Source organism: Saccopteryx bilineata, chromosome 4, assembly GCF_036850765.1.
Source record: "Saccopteryx bilineata isolate mSacBil1 chromosome 4, mSacBil1_pri_phased_curated, whole genome shotgun sequence".
NCBI classification, from domain to species: domain Eukaryota; kingdom Metazoa; phylum Chordata; class Mammalia; order Chiroptera; family Emballonuridae; genus Saccopteryx; species Saccopteryx bilineata.
Genome location: NC_089493.1, coordinates 279,785,341 through 279,810,104, shown reverse-complemented (window position 1 = coordinate 279,810,104; position 24,764 = coordinate 279,785,341). Strand labels below are relative to the sequence as shown.

At 49.1% G+C, this 24,764-nt stretch overlaps 1 protein-coding gene across 9 annotated transcripts in view; it reads left to right on the top strand.

Moving 5' to 3' along the window:
• Nucleotides 1–24,764, top strand: part of CLEC16A (C-type lectin domain containing 16A) — a 222,844-nt gene that overhangs the window by 78,708 nt on the left and 119,372 nt on the right. For all 9 annotated transcript variants that reach the window (XM_066274870.1, XM_066274867.1, XM_066274866.1 and 6 more), the window contains exons 12-17: nt 1,066–1,166; nt 13,010–13,132; nt 18,000–18,109; nt 19,234–19,278; nt 22,549–22,599; nt 24,472–24,600. In XM_066274870.1, coding sequence (XP_066130967.1) covers nt 1,066–1,166; nt 13,010–13,132; nt 18,000–18,109; nt 19,234–19,278; nt 22,549–22,599; nt 24,472–24,600 — 559 coding nt within the window. The remainder of the gene's footprint in view (nt 1–1,065; nt 1,167–13,009; nt 13,133–17,999; nt 18,110–19,233; nt 19,279–22,548; nt 22,600–24,471; nt 24,601–24,764) is intronic.

Genomic DNA, 24,764 nt, shown 5'->3' with positions numbered 1-24,764 from the left:
CCCGACCCCAGACAATCGATGTTGACAGTCCTTCCAGGGGTCAAATGTGCCTTTGGTCACTCAATGAGGCGCTCTGCTCTCTTGGCTTCAGCCTGGCATTCAGAGGGGCAGCCACAGACAGTCACGGGATCAGAGCCTCCGGCCTGTGGGTCAGAACTGTGCATGTCCTTGTATTAAAGCATTTTCCCGGGCCAGGCCCTTCAGCAGGAAGGGCAGCATTTGGGGTGTGCGGTTTGTGATATTTGCAGCCACTGTATAGATTCATCCACAGAGCATCAGAGGTGAGCGACCTCATCGATTCTCACTAGTCAGGGAAAGTCGGTCCAAGAAGGTGCGAGGCAAGGACCTACTGAAATGAGATCATGGAGAAATGTCCTCGAAATACTCAAAAGAGAAATCAAAGAGCAGCCCCTGTGTATAAGCACATTCCATTGTGTGCCTGGCCCTGGGTTGGATGCCTGTCAGTCATCATTTCACTCGAATCCTCGTAATAACCCTGTAAGGGTTTACTCCCCATCTGTAATCTGTAAGATGGGGACATGGAAAGATTTTAGGTGACTTCCCCAAGGGTTTGCAGCTGAGAAGAGGCAGAATCCGAGTTTGAGCCCAGGCATTCTGGCTGCAGGGCCCACGTTCTGAAATTGTTCCCACGCGGTGCCTTGTCTGGTTTTGTCAGTCTGTCACACTGCCCTGCTTTCCCTCTCCTTTTGTCACTGTTTGAAGTGATGGTGTGTCTGTCCTCGGTCTCTGCCCACTGGCACAGGAGTGCCATGGAGTGAGGACTCTGCATCACTAGTCCCCAGTGTCTGGGACAGCAGGTGGATGATTGCGGCTGGTTAAGTGGTCTTTTCCCTGGTCTCTTTCCCCTCGAGATAGCGGCTTCCCCCGGGCAGGGCCTGTCTTTCATCTGTCTGTGTCCTCAAGGCCTGGTGCTGGACTGGGCGGACCCTGTCTGCTGGTGGCAGAGCTGTGGGAGGCAAAGACGAGCAGCCCGTGTGCCAGTGGGAGAGGAGAAGTGCTGCCCTGTGTGCGCTCCGAGGCTCACAAGCGTCCCCCTCTCCCCAGGCCCTTCCTGGACATGGTGTACCACGCCCTGGACAGCCCGGAGGAGGACTACCACGCGCTCTTCGTGCTCTGCCTCCTCTACGCCATGTCTCACAACAAAGGTAGGCCCACTCACCTCCCTGCTCCCTGCTGTCTGGACATGTCTGGACGGAAGAAGAAAAACTGCTTTTTCTTGAGGAATTAAGTCCCTTTCTGGTTTTGCTGTGGACTCCCTCAAAACTTCTCTTCAAACTTGTTAGAATTTCTCAGGTGCTTTTCTAGAGACTAAAGCTGCAGAAATTGGTTACTTAGGCAATGTGGGGAGAGGGGGAAGAATCAAGTGAGCGTTTGACCCAGTCTGACTGTATTCACACTGTGGTTTTCTTTCGACCCCTTGCTTTACAACTGCCTTGGCGCTCAGCCTCTTTTCTAACATCAAAACTGAAATCAGTCAAAGTGCAATCTTGGTTTTGCTATTTATAATTAGCTGATGTTCTCGTTTTGGGTTCTGAGCTAAAATAGACTCTGGGTGGATTGTGTGGAAGTGTAGGTTTCCTTTCTGAAGAAAGGTGTGGTTCTCCGGCTTCCCCTGTTGAGGCTGAGCGGTCAGGATCCGACTCCTGCAGAGCGGACAGATTTGATTAGGATTCATTCATTCTCTTCCTCCCTGGGCACAGCCTGGTGTGTGCCCCACCTGGCTGGAGAGGAACGAGTTCGGGAACCACATCAGAGCCTCTTCCAGGAAGAAATCAAGAATATTCCTCAGGCCCCTGCCACAGACTGGGCTTGGCATAGATGACACTTAGAACCAGGGGATGTTTTGGCAGATTTTTCATAAGCTTAGTGGGAAGTGAGTGGAGGTGGGAAATAAACCTATGGCTAGAGACATTTAAAAAGCACTCCACATAATGCATATCAGCACACACATCATTTCACATCCTTGTAGAGATGCCCTGTTCTTTTTAATTGTATGTCTGTTCCATCATTTATTCCACCATTCCCTAATTAAATGGCATTGAAATTTCCAGGCTTTTTCTTCTCTAGACAGAGCTGACCAGTGATGCTCTTTTCCCTCCAGTCTCATTCACTCCCATGGCTTCTGTGATCCCCTTCAGCTGGCTCGGTGCCTGGTGCATAGGAGCCCTGTTACTGGGAGTGAACAGACCTCCAAGAGACTGAACTCCTGCGTGCTGGCCACTCTACCTAGGTGGTTCAGCAGCACCACAAAACAGTCTGTCTGCACTATATTTAAGTATAGCCTGACCTCATCATAACGTCTGCCACGTCCGGTTCAGTTGAAATTGCCAGCCAAGGTTGAAACTGCCATGACCTTTAGCTCCTTCCCTCCTTGGATCCCAGCATTTAGTCATCAAGTTCTGCCAGTGCTCTCCTCAGCCTCCCTGATCAGCAGAATTTAACTCAGTGTGACTCAGTGCCTGGCTCTAAGCTAGGTGCGGGGGGCGCGACCAACGGCTAATGAGAGACAGATCTCGGCACGTCATTCCGGTGGCCGTTATCACAGCCTCCCTAGGGGTAAATGTATTTTATAATCCATCCTCCATAGCACTTCAAGGCAGTCCTCTGTGAGAGTGTGCTGACCCTGTCCTTCCCTGTCCAGAAACCTTTCGTGCCGCCTTCTCTCCCCGAAACGTCACCCTCTGTGCCCATCATTTGGTATCCAGACGGCACCCATTCCAGCTTGATTGGCTCCCCTGACTTCCCTTCACAGGCCCTTGGCTCTGGTTTAAATATTTTATAATTTCCCTCTTAACCTATTCTATCATCTGTGTAATTTCTAGCTTTGTTCCTATTATTGGTTTTCCTCCTTGTTGGGCAGATAAAATATATTATGCTCACTTTGTTAAAGATGGCGCTGCCCACGTGGAAGCCCGTCGCCCAGGTGATATTAATGTGTGTTGGGGGTGGGCTGTAGGCAGGCAGGATCCTTGTAGCCTGGGGCTTGGTTTTAGGACTAAGCCTTTCCCACCCTTTTTGATGTGGGGTGGTGCAATCCCATCATGCCTCAGATAAGTGACTTTGTATTAGAGACTTCCCTACTTTGTATATTGGACTAAAGGTTTTGATTTCTGCACTATAAAGTGTGGCAGACCGGGACCTTGCTCACTCTTGGTTCCTGAGATTAGCATTAGAGAGGAGAGCAGAGAAAAGCCACGTGGAGGAGAGGAGAGAAGCAGCCAAGATGGTGGAGTGCTGAAGGAGAAGCCAGTTAGTGCAAAGTTTGTGCAGAGAGAAGGAGATGGGGAACAAAGGAGAATGAGGCTGGTGAGGTAGACACCTTTGATTCTAGGAAACTCGGATAAGTCAGTAGCTTTGTGAGCACTGAATGAGTGGGTTTGGGAGCTCAGTGTGTGTTTTTACTTGCCCGCTGGGTGAAAGCTAGGATTAAAGGTAATGGCCCACCAGTTCTTGGCTCCATTGTTTCATTATCGTCTGTCCGAATCCAATGCGAACTTGCTTGGGCCAGGCGGCTGTGATGGTGGCCGTGGATACTGGCTTGACACTCCTGGTTTGGTTTTGGCATATGTGTGTGTATATGAATAAATTTTTTTTTTTTTGCATGCTTGGTCATTTTTGATTGGTTGACAGTTGTGACTTTTACATTGTTAGATGTCGAAGTCTTTCTTCTTTTTGATATTTTTTGGCTTTGTCCTGGGACCTGGTTAGATTTCTTGGAAGCAGTTTGCTCCTTATCGAAGCTTGCTTTTAAGCTTCTTGGTGTGAGTCCAGAACAGCCTCTAGCCTCGGGCTCACTTGGCTCCAGCCCGGAGGCAGTCCCCTTCTGAGGACTCTACCCGGTGAGCCACCATGAGGTGTTTTTTCCATGCTGGCCGCTGGGAACAGAAACTTCTCAGGCCTGGGCGAGCTCCAGGGATTGTGCCACCTGCTTTATTTCAGTGGGTCTTTCCCTTCCTCACACGCATGCCCAGAGGGAACTTAGCTGCAGCCTCACAGGAAGCCTCTGCAGCTCTCTACAGCTCTCTCTGTGCAGCACCCTCCTCTCCAGCACTTTCTCCCATCGAGTCTGGCAGCGTTGGCCTCCCTGAACTCCAGACTCTGCCTTCTCCTCTCAGAGAGACCTAGGGCTCTGCACGGGTTTTCTCTCTGTGCGGAGGCCTGGAGATCTCTCCAGACAGTGAGCTCAAGCACTGGGCTCTGGTGCCTTGGTTTCCTCTCTCTGAGGGTCACGCTCCGATGCTGCCTGTGGTCCTCTCAAGTGTCTCATAACCAGTGTTTTATATATTTTGTCTAGCTTTTCAGTTCCTTGAATCAGGAGAGTAAATTCAGTCCATCTTGGATGGAAGCCATGACATTAAAAAAATTTTTTTTGTGGCGCAGAGGATAAAGTGTCGACCTGGAATGCTGAGGTCGCCGGTTCAAAACCCTGGGCTTGCCTGGTCAAGGCACATATGGGAGTTGATGCTTCCTGCTCCTCCCCCTGTTCTCTCTCTATCTCTCCCTCTCTCTCTCTCCCCTCTCTCTCTAATAAAAATGAATAAATAAATAAAAAATCTAAAAAAGTAAATAAGTAAAAAAAAAAAATTAAAAAAAAATTTTTTTTTTGAGACATAGTTGATACACAATAAACTGCACACGTTTAAAGTGCACGATTTGATATGTTTTGGAATATGTATACACCCATGAAGCTATCACCACAATGAAGACGGGGTACATATCCATGACCTCAATGCTTCCTTCTGCCCCTGTCACCCCTCCTTCCCTCTCCGGTCTCACCGTCTCCTCAAGCAACACCGAGCTGCTCCCTGGGCCCTGGCACTGTAGATGGGTTTGCATTTTCTAGAGTTTCATATAAATAAAGTAATGCAATATGTGGTCTTTTTGTATGGCTTCTTTCAATCTACATAATTATTTTAGGATTCAACCACGACCATGTTGTTGTGTGTATAGGTAGTCATTTCTTCTTTGTTGAATAGTATTCCACTATCTGAATGTACCACAATTTGTTTATTCGTTCATCTGTTAATAGGCATTTAGATTGTGTCCAGTGTTTGACCATTACAGTTAGAGCTGCTCTGAACATTTCTGTCCAAGTCTTCTATGGACATGTATTTTCCTCTCTCTTGGGTTAATACCAAGGAATGGGATGTGAATCATATGGTTGGAGTATGTTTGTTTGTTCTTATGAAACTGCCAAACTGTTTCCCAAGTAGATATATGATTTATATCCTGTTTTTTCATTTCCACGAAGTGGCCATGGCACTTTTTTATACCCTTTTCCCCCTCATGTTCCCTTTCCCGTTCTGGACAGCCAGGCCTCTGAAGGTAGACGGAGAGCACGTCTGTCCCAGCTCCGAGCCCGGCATTGGTCAGTGCTCACCACAGCTGGCCGGCTGAGTGTCTCCGCTGTGCGGCCGCCCCTGTTGGCTGTGTTCTCCTCACAGCCTGTGCTTAGGGCCTGCGGGGAAGCTGCTCTCTGCAGGTGAAGATGCCAGCCTCTGAGGGCCAAGGGGCCCAAGGGTGAGCTCGTCCTGCGGGTGGCTGGCTTTCCCTCTGGGATTTCCTCCTGGGGCCCGCGGAGTGCGGAGCCTTGAGCACGGCTGCAGGGCTGCTCTGCTCAGGGCTGTGGCCCGCAGAGAAAGGGCCTGCCTGGGGAACCTGCCTTTCTTTCTCAAGGGTTTCTTCTTAAAAGTGTAGAACTGTAGATTTGAGGGCCTTTTATTCATTCTTTCATTTCCTCCTAATGCTGTTCATTTATTTATTCATTCACCTTCTAACAAATATTTTTGAAGCCCTTGTTAGAGGCCAGGCACTGTGATTAGTATTGAGAGTACAGTGGTGAGCCAAACGGATACTCCATGGAGGCTAGTGTGGCTGCGTGGCGGGAGCAGGTGGAGTGGAGGGAAGGGCAGGCAGTGGGACAGGTGAACGGAAGCACATCCTGGCAGGTAAGGAGCTTACATTGTGTTCTCATGCAGCCGGAAGTTTTGAAGGTTGTTCATGGAAAGTGTTGTGTAATCTACATGGCTCAAATGGGCTTGATTTCTTTTGAAAGTGACTGCCTCTTTTGTCTAAAATCTTCTTTGGTTCCAAAAGACCATGTAATCAGGTTGATCATGATAAATTTATTCATGTAGTTGTTCAACAAATGCATGTGGGCCACAGCTACGTGCCAGGCCGTCTGTTTAGCATGGGGCTACAAACTCCAGCCTTCTGAGGCCCTTGCCCAAGGAAGTCTCAGTCTGGTACAAAAGACTTATAAGGAGACTGCAGCACCGTGGAGCCTGATATACCCGGTGGAGGGCATGGGCCAGGCCCATGCGAGTCAGGGAAGACCTCCCAAGGATGCCTGGGCCAAGGTTCAGGGCTGGGACAGTAGTGGCCAGAAGGCTGAAGGGATAACTGGCAGAGGGCAGAGCAGAAGGGGCCATAAGAGCCTATGATGACACATCATCAGACAGGTAGGCAACATGCCCGTGGCGGGCAGGTGCTCTGAGGGATGGCAGGCTGGAGCCAGTCTGCAGGCAGTAGGATAGGGTGAGCTGCAACTGGGAACTGCACCCTGCCAGCTGGGCGGGAGCTGCTGAAGAAGGGGTCAGCCAGGAACTGCTCTGGTCCTTTCTACCTCCCTTAGAATGAGTCACGGTAGTTCAGCCAGAAGAGGGGGGGGGTGGAGATGTGGGCAAGTGTGGATGTTGTTGAGGAGGTGAAACTGAAAGGCTTTCTCTTCATTTCACAGATATCTGCTGAGCACTTATTACGTGCTAGGCACCATTGTGAGCACTGGAACAAGTGTGATGAGGCTTGTTCAAGTGAACAAGAAGATCAGTAGTGATTGTGGACTAATAAAGATTAAACTGGTGGTGGTGGTGCAGGGTTGACTAGCGAGGCTGCGCAGGGAAAGCTGCTGTGAGGAAGGAACATTTGAGCTGTGGCCCAGAGAGTGAGAAGGAGTCAGCTCTGCAGAGATCTGAAGGAGTGTTCTGGGCAAAGGGAACAGCATGTGCCAAGGCCCTGAGGTAGGAAAGAGCTTTTAAGTTTGAGGGACAGAAAGCAGGCCAAGGAGAGGCTGGCCAGGGGGCTAGGACCAGATTGTGAAGGGCCTTGAAGGCTGTGGAAAGGAATTTAGATTTTATTCTAAGCTCAGTGGGAAACCCCTAAAGGATTTTTAATTAGAAGAGTGACATGATGGAAATTTCTGAAAGAACCCTCTGGCTGCTGAATGGAAAGTAGATTAATTGGGGTGGGGAGTGAGTTGCAAGAAGGAAGCTTACAAGGCTTGTTAGGAAGCTATTGCAGTGGCCTAGGCATGGGCTAATGTGGACTGAATTAGCACATTGGCTGTAGACATGGAGAAAAGTGGAAGGTTTTATGATATATTTTGGAGCTAGCTACAGCCAGATGAGCTGATAGATTGGATGTCGGGGTTGCATGGAAGGGACACTTGAGCAGCTTTTGGGGACCTTTACTCAGATGGGAAGACAAGAGAGGAGCAAGGCTGGGGAGGGGGAATTCCACTTGATTTGGATGGGAGAGGGCACGAAGGGAGGAAGAAGTCTGGCTCATTATGCCCAGATCCTTGCCTCGTGCCACTGTGTGGCTGGTGGTGCCATCTCTAGAACCAGCGAACATGGGCCATGGAACAGTTTGGAGAGGAAGCTGGAGGCTTCAGGTTTGGTACCCTGAGGCCTGGAGGACCACAGGGCAAATGGCCTAGTAGGGAAGCTACAACTTGGTTTATACTCTAGTCCTGGCCTGTGGGCACAGGGTCTGCATTTGGTGGCGGGATTTGGTGGTGGTGATGATGGTGGTGGTTAGTTGGTTGGCTTTTTGGTTAGGCATCAGGTAGTTAGCTGCACTTAACTTTTCAGCCTCTTTTCCAGATCCATACCCTCCAAGTAGGCCCCCTAATGAAATCGTCTTTCTGATAGATTTTTCATCATAAGACAATTTTAACATAAAAGCAACGTTAATAAAAACCAAATGTTAGCTCAGGCCTTCCAGTAAATCATAATAGATTAGATGCTGTACCGAAATGAATATCCCACAGTGGAAAGGGTTGACCGTTTGGAGGAAGGCGCTCGTTGTGATTCAATTGGGCCACATAATGAATTCTGGTTCATATCTGTTATAGAAAATGCAGCCTTCTCTCTTTTGTCAGGTCTGCAGAGCCCTGGGTGGGGGGGTGGGGGGCTTACAGCTTTTGTATTCTTAAAGGTTCTCCCACTCCACCCTCCACCTTTCTACTCCTGCCTCTCCATTTATTATTGTTTACCCAAGAGTAATCTGGCTTGTTCTGTGTTGCCGAGAAGTTACTGGAACATCAGTGAGAGGTGTGGGGAAGGGTTGAAAGGTAATAGGATAAGGGGAGGCTTTTGCCATGCGGAGAGCTGGCAAAACAACATTTTGGATCTCGACTGACACATAATCAGAACTGGAAGTACATTGGAAATCAGCCCAACATCTGGTTAGCTTTTGAAATAGTTGGTCTATAGTTTTCCAAAGCTGGCAATGCTTGCGTGACTATAGCCAAGGAGACCTTGCGTGGTCAAAAGAAAACAATTATGTTAACCATTATTTACCTAGCATTATTGTGGTTTCTTTATCGAGGTTTGATTGTCCACATCTTATGTAACTTTGGTCCACATCTTTTCCACCCTTTCCTGAGGCCTGCTTCTGAGGAGGAAGAATCCAGAAATCAGAACTTAGAGGGGGAAGCTTAGTAACTGGATACTGACATCTCAGAGCTACAGTCTTCCCTTCTTTTTGGAGTCTTTGAATTAGTTGGGAGTTCCACCCCCGCCCTACCCGCCAACCTTTGGGGTGTTGGGTGGAAGCAGTGGAAGAGAGAGACTTGTTCTGACTCAGGCAGGGCAGGATTTGAACCCGGCGGGAGGGAGCAGGGAAGCATGTGGCCTGCTGGAGGTCCGAACTTGCTAGTGTGTCTTCCCGGGCCATGTAAACTGCATCTGTGTTTCTTTTTTCTTTTTTTTTTCTTTTTTAAATTTTTTTATTTGATTTATTCATTATTTTTTTTTTTTTTTAGAGAGAGAGAGGGAGAGAGAGATGGGGGGGGAGAGGGGGGAGAGAGAGAGAGAGAGAGAAGGGGGGAGGAGCTGGAAGCATCAACTCCCATATGTGCCTTGACCAGGCAAGCCCAGGGTTTTGAACCGGCGACCTCAGCATTTCCAGGTCGACGCTTTATCCACTGCGCCACCACAGGTCAGGCTGCATCTGTGTTTCTTTGGAATTTGTCCGTCACTCGGCACTTAAGGGTCAAAGCAAATAGGACAACATACTTTCCACAGTGTTTATTTCAGTCAGAGGGAAACGGCTAGCAAGGAAACTCAACCAAAGTTGCAACAAAACCTGCCTTTCAGCGACTGAACACCAGTGTGTGTGTGTGTGGGAGCGTGTATGCCCGTGCGCATGTATGTGTTCGCCCGTGCACACATGTGCCATTTTCCCTTTCATATGCATACCCTTGTCGTGTGTAACATTGACCTTGTTCATTCACAACTGTCAGCCATCATATTCTCAGAAGAATGTCTGGAGCTTTTGAATTGCTGCGGAGGCCTTGAAAGCCAGTTGCCAGAGTGGGATAATTCAGAGTAATGGAGGGGTTTAGGGGCTATGGTGGGGAACGAGAGAGATGGGGAGGAAATGAGGCACCTGGCGCAGGAGGAGCTTTGGGGAAAGAATGGAGATATTCAAAGGGGTTTTTTAGACAGAGTTTTTCCATATGTTATATGGAATCGATCCTGCTCTCTGTTTCCTATGGCTGGTGATAAAATCACATAGAATTTTTTTATAATACCAAGTCTGTTTGGAGGAAGGTGCTGCAAGTGTGGAGATCACCTTGTGTGGCTGGGGACATGGAGACTCTTCAAAGTCAGCCAGAGCACACTCAGCTCATGTCACCTCCCCTAGCTGCCCTCCAGGGGCCCTGGCGTCCAAGCCCTCCCCCCCAGCATGTGCCTCTTCACTTTCTCCCCAGCCTCCTCACCCCGCCCTTTACGAGCCCTGGCACCGTCCTGCAGGCCCCCCTAGGCCCGGCAAGTTCTGGCCAGCCGTGTGCAGTTCAAGGCGAATTCCCACTCATTCTCCAAAATCCAACCTGAGCAGCTCATCCTGAGCCGGCCCTCAAACAGCACAGCACAGCATGCCTTCTTTGGACCTTCTAAAATAGCTTATTTTAGCTTTTGCTAACTTGTTTTCCTTTTTGTCCATTTGTTCTTTCACTGTTTCTTTCCTCTTATAATACGAACGATACAGAAATGCATTAAGCCATGCTCGAAGTAAAAATTCCCATCAGTTCATGTTAAAGATAGGCTCTAGTTATTGAGCTGGGATGACATACTTGTCCCTGGATGCTGACAGCAGCCCTAGAACGGGGTTACGTACTTATCCCAGTGCACAGATAAGGAGACTAAGGACTGAGGAGGTCAAGTATCAGAACAAAATTCCTTCTGCACCCTGCACCGGGCTTTCTCCACCTCCACCTCCACCTGCCCACAGTGTGGAACATGCCCTGGGGGAGCCTGGGCCCAGCACCACGAGGGAGGCCGGTGTCAGCACAGAGGGAGGACCCCTGGCACACTGCTTGCTGTGGTTGGCTCCCCATCAGGTGGTGCCTCCCTCTCTCCATCTGGATCCTGCCCACCTTGGGAATCTCATCCTGCTTCTAACTGTGCCTCTAACTTGCTCTGTGACCTTGGGGGTGTGACATAACATCTCTGGTCATTAATTTTCTCACTAGAGGAAGAGGTTTCACTGGAATCTGGCCTGTGAAGTTCTGGAATATTTAAGCCCCCAGGGGTCCCCTGTCCCGCTGCACAGAGAGTAGAGCTGCCAGTTGAGGAAGGTCAGGATAACCCTGGTGTTCCTCTTCCTGTTGAGAAAAGATTTTGCCACAGATTTTACTGTTTCTGACAAGTTCAAAGAGAGTAGCAGGCGATAATAAGAAAGGGACAGAGAGAGCTGACCATGGAAATTCAAGCCCTGGTTTGAGTCTGCCTCTGCCCGGTCTGCCGGCCACCACCACAGTCCCGAGGGAGCCAGCAGCTGGGCTTCTTCGACATGGGGTGATGGATGGTCGGGTCATAAAGTTGGGTGATGTGCCGGGCAGGCCAAGGAGCCATTTTTTTCCCAGAACTACTGACTGACAGTTCCCAAAAGGGCCAGAAATGAAAAGACAGAGAGATGTTAAGATGGTGTTGACATCGCTGGAAAAAAAAAAAAGCCCAAAAGATTTAGTTGACATTCTTGCCATTTAATAAACCAGAATGCTTCAGAGTTAGACATTTCACTTCAAAATCGGATATAGAATCCACAAATTAAATTTTCATTGCAGTCAAATTTTTTGACGGAAGCCATGGTGGTGGGGCGTGAGGGAGAGAGCTACCTACCTCCAGCCCTCCAGCCGTCCCTCACCCGTGTCATCTCCTTGGCATGACTTAGCCTCTGCTTCGGAGCTGGAAGGAATTCAATAAAGCAAGATATATTGTTATGGTTTCTTACGTCAATGTGAGTGTGTGTCGGGGGGGGGGGGTTACTTAGAATCCAGACAATCAGCTCTTCAATGCTATCCTCCACTATTTTGTCAAGGTTCTAAATGAAGCGTCATCTAGTACTCAAGGGGCCGTATTTCAAGAGTTCCCAGAAGTGCCACCTTCCCCCCTTTTGTAGAATAACAGGAAAAGACGTGCTTCGAGCACAAACAATCTGTTCAGCTCGCCAAGCTTGGATCAGAAGAAATGTTTGTTTCTGCAAGCTTATTTTTCCAGAGCTTTGTTAGATGAGAGGATAAGGATTTGGAACACCTCTCACCCCACACCTGGACTATTAAAGTAGCCCTAACAGGTCTTCCTGTCACCCCAGCTCTCAGGTTCTGCTTTGGGGAAAATGTCACTGGTGATTCACAGTTAGACTTTGCATTCTCTCCCCTCCCCCCACGGCTCCCCTTCTTCTCTTTTGTCTCTTCAAAGCTGTTTGCATGGAGGGAACCCGATTCCTTTGCCTGTTAAAGATCAAGCTGCTCTATAGATTTCATGTTTGTCCTAAGGTTTAGCCTAGTCTCTTTCTGCATCCGCCCCCGCTGCCCGTGTGGTGAGTGGTGGGTCCAGCTCTGTGATGGGTGTTAAGAGCTTGAGGTGTGATTATTGGGTATGACTGTCATTTCCTTTCTGTCTGGTCTCCGTTTCCCTAGGCCTATGTCCAAATCCCCCCCCCCCCCCGCCCCGTCCCATTATGGCCTGTGTCTCAATGGCCTTGGGTGCCGCCCAGACCCGGCATGAAACCGCAGTGAAGCATACTGTGCAAGAGTTACTCTTTTTTCCATTCCGTTTCCGGTCCGTCTGATTTTATCCAGGAGCGTGTCACCATCTGGGGTTACGTGTCTCCAGCACTTTTTTTTTTTTTTTATTTTTTATTTATTTATTCATTTTAGAGAAGAGAGGGAGAGACAGAGAGAGAGAATGGGGGGAGGAGCTGGAAGCATCAACTCCCATATGTGCCTTGACCAGGCAAGCCCAGGGTTTTGAACCGGCGACCTCAGCATTTCCAGGTCGATGCTTTATCCACTGCGCCACCACAGGTCAGGCACTCTCCAGCACTTTTTAAGCACCTGCCAAGCTCCCTGATTAACACGGACAGAGTAGGTATCAGGCCACAAGTAGCCAGCCAGTGGTTTTGGCTAAAATGTAAAAACGTTTTGTTTGTTTGTTTTGTTATAGTTGCTGTCAATATAGCAACGGTGCTGATTTTCTGTTTGAATATAGTGAGAGGAAATGTATGTTTTAATATGCTTACCTGAGTTCCGTTTACAGAAAATGCTAAGGTAAAGAGCCCCAGTCGTGGCAGACATCACGAGGCTGAGCCGTCAGTGGCTGAGGTTGGGGACGCCCGGCTCTGCGGGGCCTTTCCAGGTGCGGCGGTCTCTAGACAGGGCGCTCCACTCACTCACAGCTCGTCCCTTTCTCTGTCCCAGGCATGGACCCTGAGAAACTGGAGCGCATCCAGCTCCCCGGCCCCGGGGCGGCTGAGAAGACCCTCTACAACCACCTGCTGGCCGAGAGGCTGATCCGGATCATGAACAGCGCTGCCCAGCCAGGTGCCTGGGGCGTGGGGGCTGTCCACAGGGGTGGTGGAGTTCAGGGACCAGGTCCTCACACCTGGCACCGGGAGCCCGGGGCTCTAGACCCGGCCCTTCCGGTGACTGAGGTAGATCCCTGCCACTCCCTCTGACATGCACAGCCACACGTGGGCCACCCACACCCTCCTGTCCAGCCGTATCTTTCTCTCGGGGTCTCTTCTAGTTCTTTCCCACCGTGGGGTTTGTGTCAGACCGTCTCTTTCTTCTCCTTTCATACCCAGCCTTTCTCTGCCAGTGTTTTCAGTGTTGCCAGTGTCTGTAGCTCTAATTTTGGGGTAGCCAATGGCAGTGGTGGGATTCAAATAATTTATCAAATTGTTCTCTGCCCTAATTACCATTTTAAGTATTAAAAAACTATATACCGAAAGGTAGCTTATTATTTCATACATTTAATACTTAAATAAGAACAATAAAAGGTACATAAAACTAGATTATAAGAGTTTTGAGTTATTAATGAAAAAATATTAAATAATACCTGACAAAAAAAATAAAACTGTTATTTAAGATATTTCCATATTGCTTCTTGATTGGCATCACTTGCAATTTTTTTCATCTATGGACGGAATGAACATTACTACAGGCTCTTAGAATATGCTGTTGTGCAGATGAATATTAAAAAAGCATTAGGAATGTAAATCTGTGATTTCCACATTGGGCAGCTGCCCAGGTGCCCACCTTAGAGAGAGCCCTGATTACAAGTACCATTTTAACAACTGGTTAACTCAACAAAAAATTAGGGATCAGTTTTGCCGAACCGGTGCGAACAGGCCGCCACTGACCCAAGGCCACATTTGAGCTTGAACGAGGCTGAGAGTGTGAGTGAGGGGAAGGTTGGAAGATTTGGGTCAGGTGCTTTTACTAATACAAGACGTACCCTGTGTCTGGCCATGTCAGCCTAGTTCTGAGGTTTTAGCCAACACTGATCTACTGCCACAGCCAGAGCTAGAGATAGTGGGCAGAATGATCTAGCACAGTGATTCCTAACTGGGGACAACCTTGCTTCTGCAGGGACATTTGTCAGTATCTGGGACAATTTTGGTTGGCACACTTGGGGAGGTAGACTACTGGCATGTGATGGGATGTTTAGGACAATGCACAGGACAACCCCCCTAACAAAGGCTTCCCTGACCCAAGATTTCAGCGGTGCCCCAGGGTTGGGAAACCGTGACTGCAAGGCGGGTTCTCTGCAAAGGCAGGGGGAGAGGCCGTCAAGTTGGGGTGAGTGCACAGGAATGAGCCAACTGGGAGAAGCGCTAAGCTAGGCCATCAGGAGCAATCCAGGGACTGGGCCCAGGTCCGGCTCAGGAGGAGGGCAGGTCCAGGGTTGTGATTGCAGACAAGGACGTCAGGAATAAAGGGGAGTGGCTCTAAGTAGTGGCCAAAAGCTCGGACAGTTGCCAGACAGCAGGGAGTACTGCTGGTCGATAGGGTCTTGGAGAGCCAAGTCCGTGACCTCAAGAGTGTCAGCAGGGGATCAGTAAACTCAACAGATGTTTATTGAGTTCCTCCTGCGTACCTGCCACGCAGGTGTGTGAGTGATGGGGGTACTGGAAGTGCATGGCAGACAGGGCTGCTGTCTTTCCGGAGCCACGGCTGGGTTCTGAGGTCCTGGTAGTCTGGGACTCCTGGGGGAGAGGGACCCTGGAGCTCAGAGTGGGTCAGGTCCAGAAGTAGCCCTTGGGACCACAGACGTGGATGGTTTCTAAAACCACAGGAGAGAAGAGAGACATGTAGGACCCAGCCATGGGCCAGCGCAGATACCTGAGGTGACGTAGAGGCGGAGCTGGCACAGGAGCCTGGGCCAAGCCCCACTTGGGAAGAAGAGGAGCGGGAGGGGTGTCTTGGGTGGCAGGAAAGATGTGTGTGGCTCAGGCCCAAGGGGTGCTCGGCGGTCAGTTTCTGCTCAGAAGTCCAGTCAGGAAGGCAGAGCATGTCCCTGGGGCTGGTGGCCAAGGGGGCCATTGTAGGAGCTGTGTGAACAGACGCGCTCTATGGTGGAGGAAGGTGGACTGCAGCCTGGATGTGGGAAGAGGGACCTCCAGGGTGGCGAGGGACAGAGGGCCCCTTGAGGGCTGGTGTATAGAACAGCCTGGATTTCTGGAGAGGTTGGGAAGCTCAGAGGGACAGTCTGGAAGCAGTGATAAGGACTGAGGAGCTGAGCCTGCTGCTCCCTCTGTTTCCCTCATGAGACAAGCCCGAGGGGGGAAGTCAGTCCTTGGCAGGAGTTTGCAAAGGGAGAAGGGCTTTGGTACAAAATCATGTTACATTTTCCTGGAGGCAGCAGGAGGGGTGTTTCTGACGTGGCCAGAGAGACACTGGGCTCCAGAGAAACTGCAGAGCTCAGGAGGGCAGGTGGTGGGTGCCGCTGTGCCAGGGCAGCAGCACAGAAGTGGGGTCGGTTCTGGGCCAGGCAGGACTGTGGCAGGAGAATGACTGAGCTGAGACTAAGCAGCCTGGCCACACAGTCCCTGGGCTTGTATCATGCTTAGGAAGCCCTGTTTCTGCTTGCATATAGCTTTTTTTTTCCCCTTCTCTTTTTCAAGTGAGAGGAGGGGATCTACCTGGCAACCCTCTTCTGGGCCATGCTCAGAACCGAGCTATTTTTAGCACCTGAGGCAGAGGCTCCACGGAGCCATTATCAGCATTCAAACTGATGTGCTTGAACCAATCGAGCCATGGCTATGGGAAAGGAAAGGAGTTGGGGGGAGGGGTGGAAAAGCAGATGGTTGCTTTTCCTGTGTGCCCTGACCGGGAATCGAACCCAGGACGTCTGTACAATGGACCGATACTCTACCACTGAGCAAACCAGCCAGGGACTATCCTATTAATTTTTGAGCAAATGATTCCCTCTTCTCACCTGTTTTCCACCTGACACGTGAGGCATCAAAGGACAGGCAGGGAGGTATGAAGTGGTATATCTGCCTTGAGTTTTTCCCAGTGGCCCATCCTGGTCCCTGCTGTTTCTAAGGCCTCAGGGGTGTGACCTGGAAACCTTCCCCTCTTCTGGCCCCTCTTTCCACATTGAGACCTTCCCCCAGGACTGAGCTTAAAAACCCAGGCAACGATCTGCATAAGAACAGATTGCTCTTCAATCAGACAATCATAGATGATGTGGGTTTTGACATTCAGAGCACTTGGAGTTCACCACTACCCAGGGTGAGACTTTGAACAAGTGACTTCACTCTTCTAAGCCTTAATCCATAGAACACCAAATGTTTTTATAGAGACCCCTTGAGGGAGTGTCTGCAAAGCACCCAGTTCATGCCTGGCTCATAGGATGCAAGCCGTTTCACTCAGACCTTGGTTACAGTGGACAGAAACCCAACTCAGATTGGCTGAAACAACACAAGCACAAACAAAACTGTTGGCTTTTGTAATTTTAAGTGTGTTGGGCACTGGCTTCAGGAACAGCTGGATCCAGGGGTTCAAACAATGCTTTCAAGACTGTTTTTGGACTCTGCAGCCTCTGTGTTGGCAGGATGGCTGCCAGCAGCTTTGGCCATCCCTGTCTTGGGGCCTTAGACTTGCTCTAAGAGAGATACTTTGGGTAGCCTAGTGGGAAGGGAGGCTTGGAGCTCAATTTTATAAAACATTGAAATCACTGGAGACCCTTCCTCCTCCCCTCTCTCTCCCTTTCTCTCTCTCTCTCTCTCATTAATTAAAAAAAAAATTAAGTCCTGTCTGGATAGCTCAGTTAGAACATCATCTCGTTGGAGCACGGAGATTGCCAGTTTAATTCCCCAGTCAGGGCACATACAGGAGTAGCTTGATGTATCTAGCTCTTTTTCCCTGCCTATTTAAGAAAAGAAAAAGCCCTCACCGGTTGGCTGAGTGGCCCGGCATGTGGATGGATGTCCTGGGTTTGATTCCGGGTCAGAGCAGACAGGAGAAGTGACCATCTGCTTCTCTACCCCCCCTTTTCCGAAAACCCTTCTCTCCTGCAGCCATGGCCCGATTGGTTTGAGCACATTGGCCTTAGGCCAATGGAGGATAGCTCTGTGGAGCCTCTACCTCAGGCGCTAGAAATAGCTCGGTTGCAAGCATGGCCCCAGATGAGCAAAGCATTGGGCCCAGACAGGTTTTGCTGGGTGGATCCTGGTCGGGGCACATGTAGGAATCTGTCTAGCTCCCCTCTTTCACTTTAAAAAAAAGAAAGAAGAAAAAAAAACACGCTGGAGAAAATGGGGAGGTGGCCACTATGGATGATAACACTTGTGCCACTCAGGGCCCCAGCATTGTTCCTCTCCTCTTCACAGCCAGAGGTTCCAACAGGTTGTGGGATTGAGCCTGACTAGCTCTGACTGGCTCTCACTCATCCCATACCCAGTCCCTGTGACCAGGAAATGGGGCACCCTGACTAGCCCGGGTGATGTGCCCACCTTGAGGGTGGGGGGAGAGGGACCAGCTCCACCCAAGTCAGATGTCCAGTGACAGGGCTGGTGCTTCTCCAAAGAAAAGTGGGGGCGTTCTCCAAAGAAAAGGGGGGGTCCTGAATAGGAGGAAGGAATGCTGGATAAGCAAAGCAGCCACAGATACGGCCACTTTCTAGACCAACAGTGATAATCAGGTGCCTTCCCTTTCCTGCATCCCCTCTCCTGATGAAGAGACCAAAGGGGAGTATCAGGTCTAGGCAGTTTTGATGGGAACATTTAATGAATTATAAATGATTGGGTAAAGAGTGGGCAAGGTGTCCCTGCTGGATGTCAAGGGCTTTGAGCAATCAGCTGGTCAGCTGACCTGTTAACCTCAGAGCTGGCAGACCAAAGGCTGTGACTAAGGGTGCGTAGCCCTGGGTGTGCGAGGCTGACCCCTGTGTGCTCTGCAGATGGGAAGATCCGGTTGGCGACACTGGAGCTGAGCTGCTTGCTCCTAAAGCAGCAAGTCGTGACCAGCACGGGCTGCATCATCAAGGACGTGCACCTGGCCTGTCTGGAGGTGAGGGCCCTCCCACTCCCACTCCCAGTGCCTGCGAGCCACTGCAGCCCGGAGACTGGGAGGGAGCGCTGGTCCGCGGTGCCCACAGCACCAGCAAGAGGAAGCTGTACCCAGTAGCCCCGGTGCCCCACAGAACTCCTGTTCCCGCTGGCATTGGCTTCATGAGCCGCTTAATTAGGGGGTCTTAGCAGTTTCTGTTACGATTATTTGGCTCTTGTCTCCAGGATCTAAAAATTATTTTAATTAATTTATTTATTTTTGTATTACAAAACTTGTACATATACAAACCCGCATTACATTTATTTGTTTATTTATAGTTTATTGTGCTAATACCTATATTGATTTAAATATTGTTTCCTCCTTATTTTCCATGTTGATTTTAGAAAATTTAGTGTACTGTTGTCAAAAGTAGCAACAATAGTTGACACTTTAGTGTGTTTTTCTAGATACACACACACATGCATACTTATTTTTTTTATAAAATCAGTCACCATGCCTGACCAGGCCGTGGCGCAGTGGATAGATTGTCGGACTGGAATGTGGAGGACCCAGGTTCAAGACCCCGAGTTCGCCAGCTTGAATGCAGGCTCATCTGGTTTGAGCAAAGTTCACCAGCTTAGATCCAAGGTCACTGGCTCGAGCAAGGGGTTACATAGTCTGCTGAAGGCCCCGCCAGTCAAGGCACATATGAGAAAGCAATCAATGAACAACTAAGGTGTCATAATGAAAAACTGATGACTGATGCTTCTCATCTCTCTTCGTTCCTGTCTGTCTGTCCCTATCTATCCTTCTCTCTGACTCTCTCTCTGTCTCTATATAAAATTAAAAAAAAAAAAAAAAAAAAAATCAGTCACCATGACCATGTTTTATAACCCATCTTCCCCCACTTATCTGTACATTAACAGCTTCCCATGGCACGTCGGATCACCTGTCCTCTGCTCATTTTTTCATTTTGACCTCTCTCTCCTTCTCTTTCTCCCTTTCTCATTACAAACCACTCATAGATTAAGGATTCTAGCCTAGTGTCCGTCTTACATACACTCAGGTTTTAGAATCGGTAATCTACCCAGTCCACCTGTGCACACAAGACCCGCCTCTCTCACAGCTCCGCTCTCTCTCAACAGGGCGCGCGGGAGGAAAGCGTTCACCTCGTACGGCACTTCTATAAGGTAAATTGGCAGGGCGTGGGGGGCGGCGGTGGGCTGTGCGGTGTAGGAACAGGACTGCAGAGGCTGCCCCTGTGCTCGGAAAAGTCACATGTCTGCAGTTTCTCTCCCCGTGGCTCCTGAGTAACCGTGCTCAGCGCATAGTCTCCAGAGCAGTGGTCTCTCCGCCCATCTCTCCATCGGTACAGCTTTTGAAGACTCGCCCCTGCTATGTGACACTTCATCAGTTCGATATGAATTTGTCTATGGATGAATTCTTACTTAGATTATGAATTAGTCACATATTTGCATACAGGATTAAATTATATGTGTGAACTTATGTATATTTATGAATTAAAAATGCTTAGACATATAAAATTACTTTTGAATTGCTTAGGAAGTGATGAATTACTTACATGTATGTTATTTATATACATGTATGCTAAGAAACCTCATGCAGGCTTCCAAACGTTTGTCAGGAAGTTTAGTGAGAGTTTGTCAAGGACCACCATGACTTCAGTGTCTGAAAAACTTGTAGATTTGTCTTTAGGTTCAAGATGGTTAGTTTTTAAAACATCTCATTGTGATGGCTTTGTTTAGCTGTTATCTAAAGGCATAGTATGTTCTCTGGCAAAGCTCATCATTTGTCAGCAATAGTGCAAGAATCCATATGTCAGACCACCTAGTAGAGTTCTGATGTTTTGGCCTCCACGTCAGATATCTGCACATCCAGCTAGTGATGGTTTCCCTGGCAATTTCACTGATGTAGAGATCCTCTTAGGAGGTGGTGTTGGCACAGCCGTTCACCTGTGCTTCATTTTTCTGTATTCTCTAAACTGCTGTGAATTATATACATATATACATGGAATCTTTTTCTTTGCAGGACACGATTTAAGCCACTGTCCATTATTGTCAGTGTTCCCTGAGATAAAACCAGGTCACATAATCAGGAAACCCACCTCCCCAGGGTCAGATGGCCCCATGCAGCTGCAACAACAGTGGGCATGCCCAAATGAAGGTAGCCCCACTGTGAGCCCCCACACACTGGGGAGGAAGTCCAGTCTCCCCTTCGACCATCCCCAGACCACACAGGGCCTCTAAGTGAGGATAGGGGTCCTCTAGCAAAGCCCCAAATAAGTTAGAAACTTCACAATTGCATTGGTCATCTTTGAAGCCCTAGTATAACTGTTCTCAGTGTATTTCCTCTAGAAAGCTTTTAGATTACAAAAACAGACACATTAGCAGGCATTTTCCCAATTGGTCTTTATTTATCATTAGCAAAAGGAGACTATACAGCAGGTCCTCAAATAACATTTTATTCAAAGACACTTTGTTATAATGAAATCGATTCCTCACTGGGGCCACCGTCTGTGTGGAGTTTGCACATTCTCCCCATGTCTGTGTAGGTGGGTTTTCCCTGGGGACTTGGGTTTTCTCCCACATCCTGGAGATGTGCACGTGAAGTGAACTGGCGCGTCTGTGTCGTCCCAGTCTAAGTGAGTGTGGATGTGTGAGGAGCCTTGCAACTCAGGGGCATTCTGCCAGGTATGGGGTCCCACTTTGCTCCCAGGCCAGGTTCCAGCCACCTGTGACCCTGAACTAGAATAAGTGTGTTTGAAAAGAATGATCGGACTTGTTTTTATTAATGTTTCTTAAATGCGTGAGTAGCTCTCATTTATTTATTTGTATTTTCTTTAAGTGAGAAGTGGGGAGGCAGAGAGACTCCTGCAAGTGCCCAATAACCGGGATCCACCCAGCCTGCCCACCAGGGGGCGATGCTCTGCCCATCTGGAGCATTGCTCCATTGCAACAGGAGCCATTCTAGTGCCTGAGGCAGAGGCCATGGAGCCATTCTCAGCGCCTAGGCCAACTTTGCTCCAATGGAGACTTGGTTGTGGGAAGGGAAGAGAGAGAGAGAAAGGAGAGGGGGAGGGGTGGAGAAGCAGATGGGCGCTTCTCCTGTGTGCCCTGGCTGAGAATTGAACCCGGGACTTCCACACTCCAGGCCAACACTCTACCACTGAGCCAGCTGGCCAGGTCTGCACACATTTATTTTAATGTTTAATATTCAAAGTGTTTTGACTCTTTATTTAGAGTCAATTGACCTACAGTAAAATTGATTTCATTTTCTGTCATCTCACTGAAAGTCAGTTTCCTAGAATCTGTCAATGACAAGTGAGGACTTGCTGTATTTGGATTGCAGCTCCCTTCTCCCAGCCCAGCTTTCTCTCTATTTTATCCTATAAGATTTACACCTAAGTGTAATAATATCTCAGAAGCTTTTGGGTTTTCAGGCGTTATTTCTGTGGTTATTGCCTGGTACTGACACCACACAAGAATGTTCAAATTTATCTGTAGATTTGATAACTGGAAACATATATAAATGACCTATTGCTTTTCCTACCCTGACTCTGTGTGTATATGAAAGAGAGAGAGAGAGAGATTTGGGACTTATGAGAGACACTGGACAATTCTAATAGTCACGGTGCATTCAGCCGACTGTCTCCTCCCTTCCCTAGTGGTGGTCCCATTTAGTGTGGATCATAATGATTGTGAGCACTAACACTTACCAGCCCTGACCGAGTGGCAGGCTCTGCGCTCAGCATTTCGTGTGTGTTAACTCATCTTCACAAAGACCCATGCAGACATGAGCTGTCATCCCAGTCTTGCAGCGAAGCAAAGAGAGGCTCCTGGAGGTAGAGCTGTGACGGCCCCAGGTTTCTGTGTCTTGGAGCCAAGTTCATACCCACCACCCTGTGCTGAGAGGGCCTCCTGGACAGAATCCTCAGGGCTGCAGGAACTACAAACCTCAGAGGCACGGCTCAGGAACCAACGGAGCAAGCCTATAATTTCAGTGTTAAGGATATTTAATTATACTCTTCCTTTTAGAGGTGTGGCCCTCATACTTTCAACATGGCAAGCTAACCAGGATTTCCCATTCCTCTGCCATCCTCGACAAGTAGAGGATGTTAGACTCTTGAAATTTGAACCATTTTAATACATATTTCAGTTATCTGTGGTGTTATTTTTGGTTGTGTTTTTAACTGCCTTGACAGAATAAAGCTAACAACATATGCTTAGAAGGGGGAGAAAAACATGGAGAAGTGCAATTTGATATCTAGGCTTTCGTTTGAGTGTGTGTGTTCGTGTTCACGTGTGTATTTTACTTCCTGGTGATTTACGAGAACTCTCTAACGAGAAGCAGATGGCCCCAAGAGCCGTGAGTTTATAATACTTTGTTGTTCATGGAAAAAAATATGCATAACCTTCTCTCCTCCCTTCCTTTTCTTTTAGGGAGAAGAGATTTTTTTGGACATGTTTGAAGATGAGTACAGGAGCATGACAGTAAGTGAGGGGCCGGAAGGCACCTGTGTGCCTGCAGAGATTGCCCTGCTGGTCCGAGGGAGAGAGGGCTCCAGCGTGGCGCTTTCTGCCCAGACCGCAGAGCTTGGCGGGGCGGTGAACTGGAAGTGGTGATCTGCGCCACTACGGAACTTTCAGATGACATTCACTCCCCCTGGTCTGTGTCATAGATGAGTCAGAAGGATTCACTTTGATATGAGTAGTGTTTTGATTGGGGCCTTATTCCGTGTCAGGTGTGGAAAGCCTGTTATACATGTTAAATCTCTTAATCCCCACGTCAGCCCACTGGCAACTGCCATCAGTAGCCTCCTTTGACTGATAAGGAAGCAAGAGTCGGGTTGACTGAGGTGCCCACTGTGCCCGGCCAGTGAGCGGCAGAGCAGCTCGCCTCCCAGTTCCCTGCCCTTCTCTGTAGATTCTGTCACCTCCTTCTTTGCCATGCCACCAGAATGTTCCACAATGTTCCTTGAACCCGCAGCACCTGCCCCGAGCCTTCCCTTTCTCCATCCAGCAGGCAGAATTGTGGGGAAAGATAGATTCAGAAGATGGCAACTTTCTCTGTTGTTCCTTTGTCTCTGCATCCTCAGAACCTGCCCCTAGTTGGCACTCAGTGAATAGATGATAAATGATCTTTTCATGGACATTACTCACCAAGGAGTGAAGTGATTCAGGAAGTTTATAATAAGCCTAAGTGTTTAAAAGTGTCCAAAATAAAAAGGCAGACAGTGTGCGCTAAATGGCTCCCAGGCTGCCTCGCCCGTCACTGCGTATCTGGACAGCAGGGCCCTCCCCACAACCTTGCTCTCTTTAGCTCTGTGTCTACAAGAGGGACAAAAAATGTGATACGACTGAAGCCCATGTTCCAGAAAAAAAAGGACACGAAAATAAGTTTGTGATGCTTTAAGGAATAAAATGAATTTTGTAGGAAGTTTGTCTTTGTGAAGTGTCAGTGTCCACCACATGTAATTAAATAGTGCTGATGCAACAAAGTTCCAGGAGGGGAGGTGACATTATAGGTGACAGTAATGGGGGGGGGGGCTTTTGGAAATGGTGAGGAAGGAGACAGCTCTGTCCCTTTCTGGCCCAGTGGCTGTGGATATCTGCTCCTCCCAGAGCTCAGTCTTCTCCTCCATGATCTGGGACAGCACGAGCATTGCCCTCCAGTAGGAGGTGAGCCCTCTGGTGCCTGGCTGGCACTTAGTACTATCCCAGATGAGATGCTAAGGGGCCAGGGAGGAAAGGGGAATGGTGGCCGTCTGACAGAATCATGGGAGGTCCGGAGCCGGTTAAGCCTGGGTCTGTGTCTTGGTTCAACCACCAGCCAGCTGAGTGGGCCCAGATCCGTTCCTCGGCTTCTCTGAGTCTCTGTTCTTCTCATTAGCAGATTGGGAAACATTCCCTCCACTGTTGTTGGCATGATTGAACAGGATCATACATGCAAAGCCTTTAGCTCACTGTCTGCCCATAGTCAGCTCTCCTTAAATAAAAACTGCCGTTGCTATGACTGTAATATAATTGGAAGTACAAAGAGAAGGAGGTGGGCAGCAGTCAGGTACACGCACGTGGAGCAACCACCCTAAAGGGACCCCTGTGAGGGTGCCAGCCTCCTTCCTGAAGACCCCTGTCCCTGCTGGGTAGAGAGGAGTGAGAATTTTTCTAGCACTTCTCAAGTGGGTGTGAGCTGTCACTTCAAATGAAGGGAAAATAAAGGCACATCGCTCACATGTCTGGCTGCTCGAGGCTTCACCTCAGTCTGAATACAGGGTTCATGTGCAGATGGAGGTGACAGGCCTGTGTGACCTGCCCTGTCCTGTTCTGCCTCCAGTGAGGTCTCCTGTGGTGTCTCCCCTCTAGATGAAGCCCATGAATGTGGAATATCTCATGATGGATGCCTCCATTCTGCTGCCCCCAACGGGCACGCCGCTGACGGGCATCGACTTTGTGAAGCGGCTGCCATGTGGTGACGTGGAGAAGACCCGGCGGGTGAGTGAGTGCTGGACCTGGCCTCTCCCGGGCAGCTGTCTGCCAGGACCACGGGGCAGAGAGGGAGGGCTCTGATCACTAAGCATCTGCCTTCCCACGTGAGTTCAAATAGTAGGGCAACAACCCTCCCACACCCAGCAGGAGTAACTTCCCAACCTGGGCTG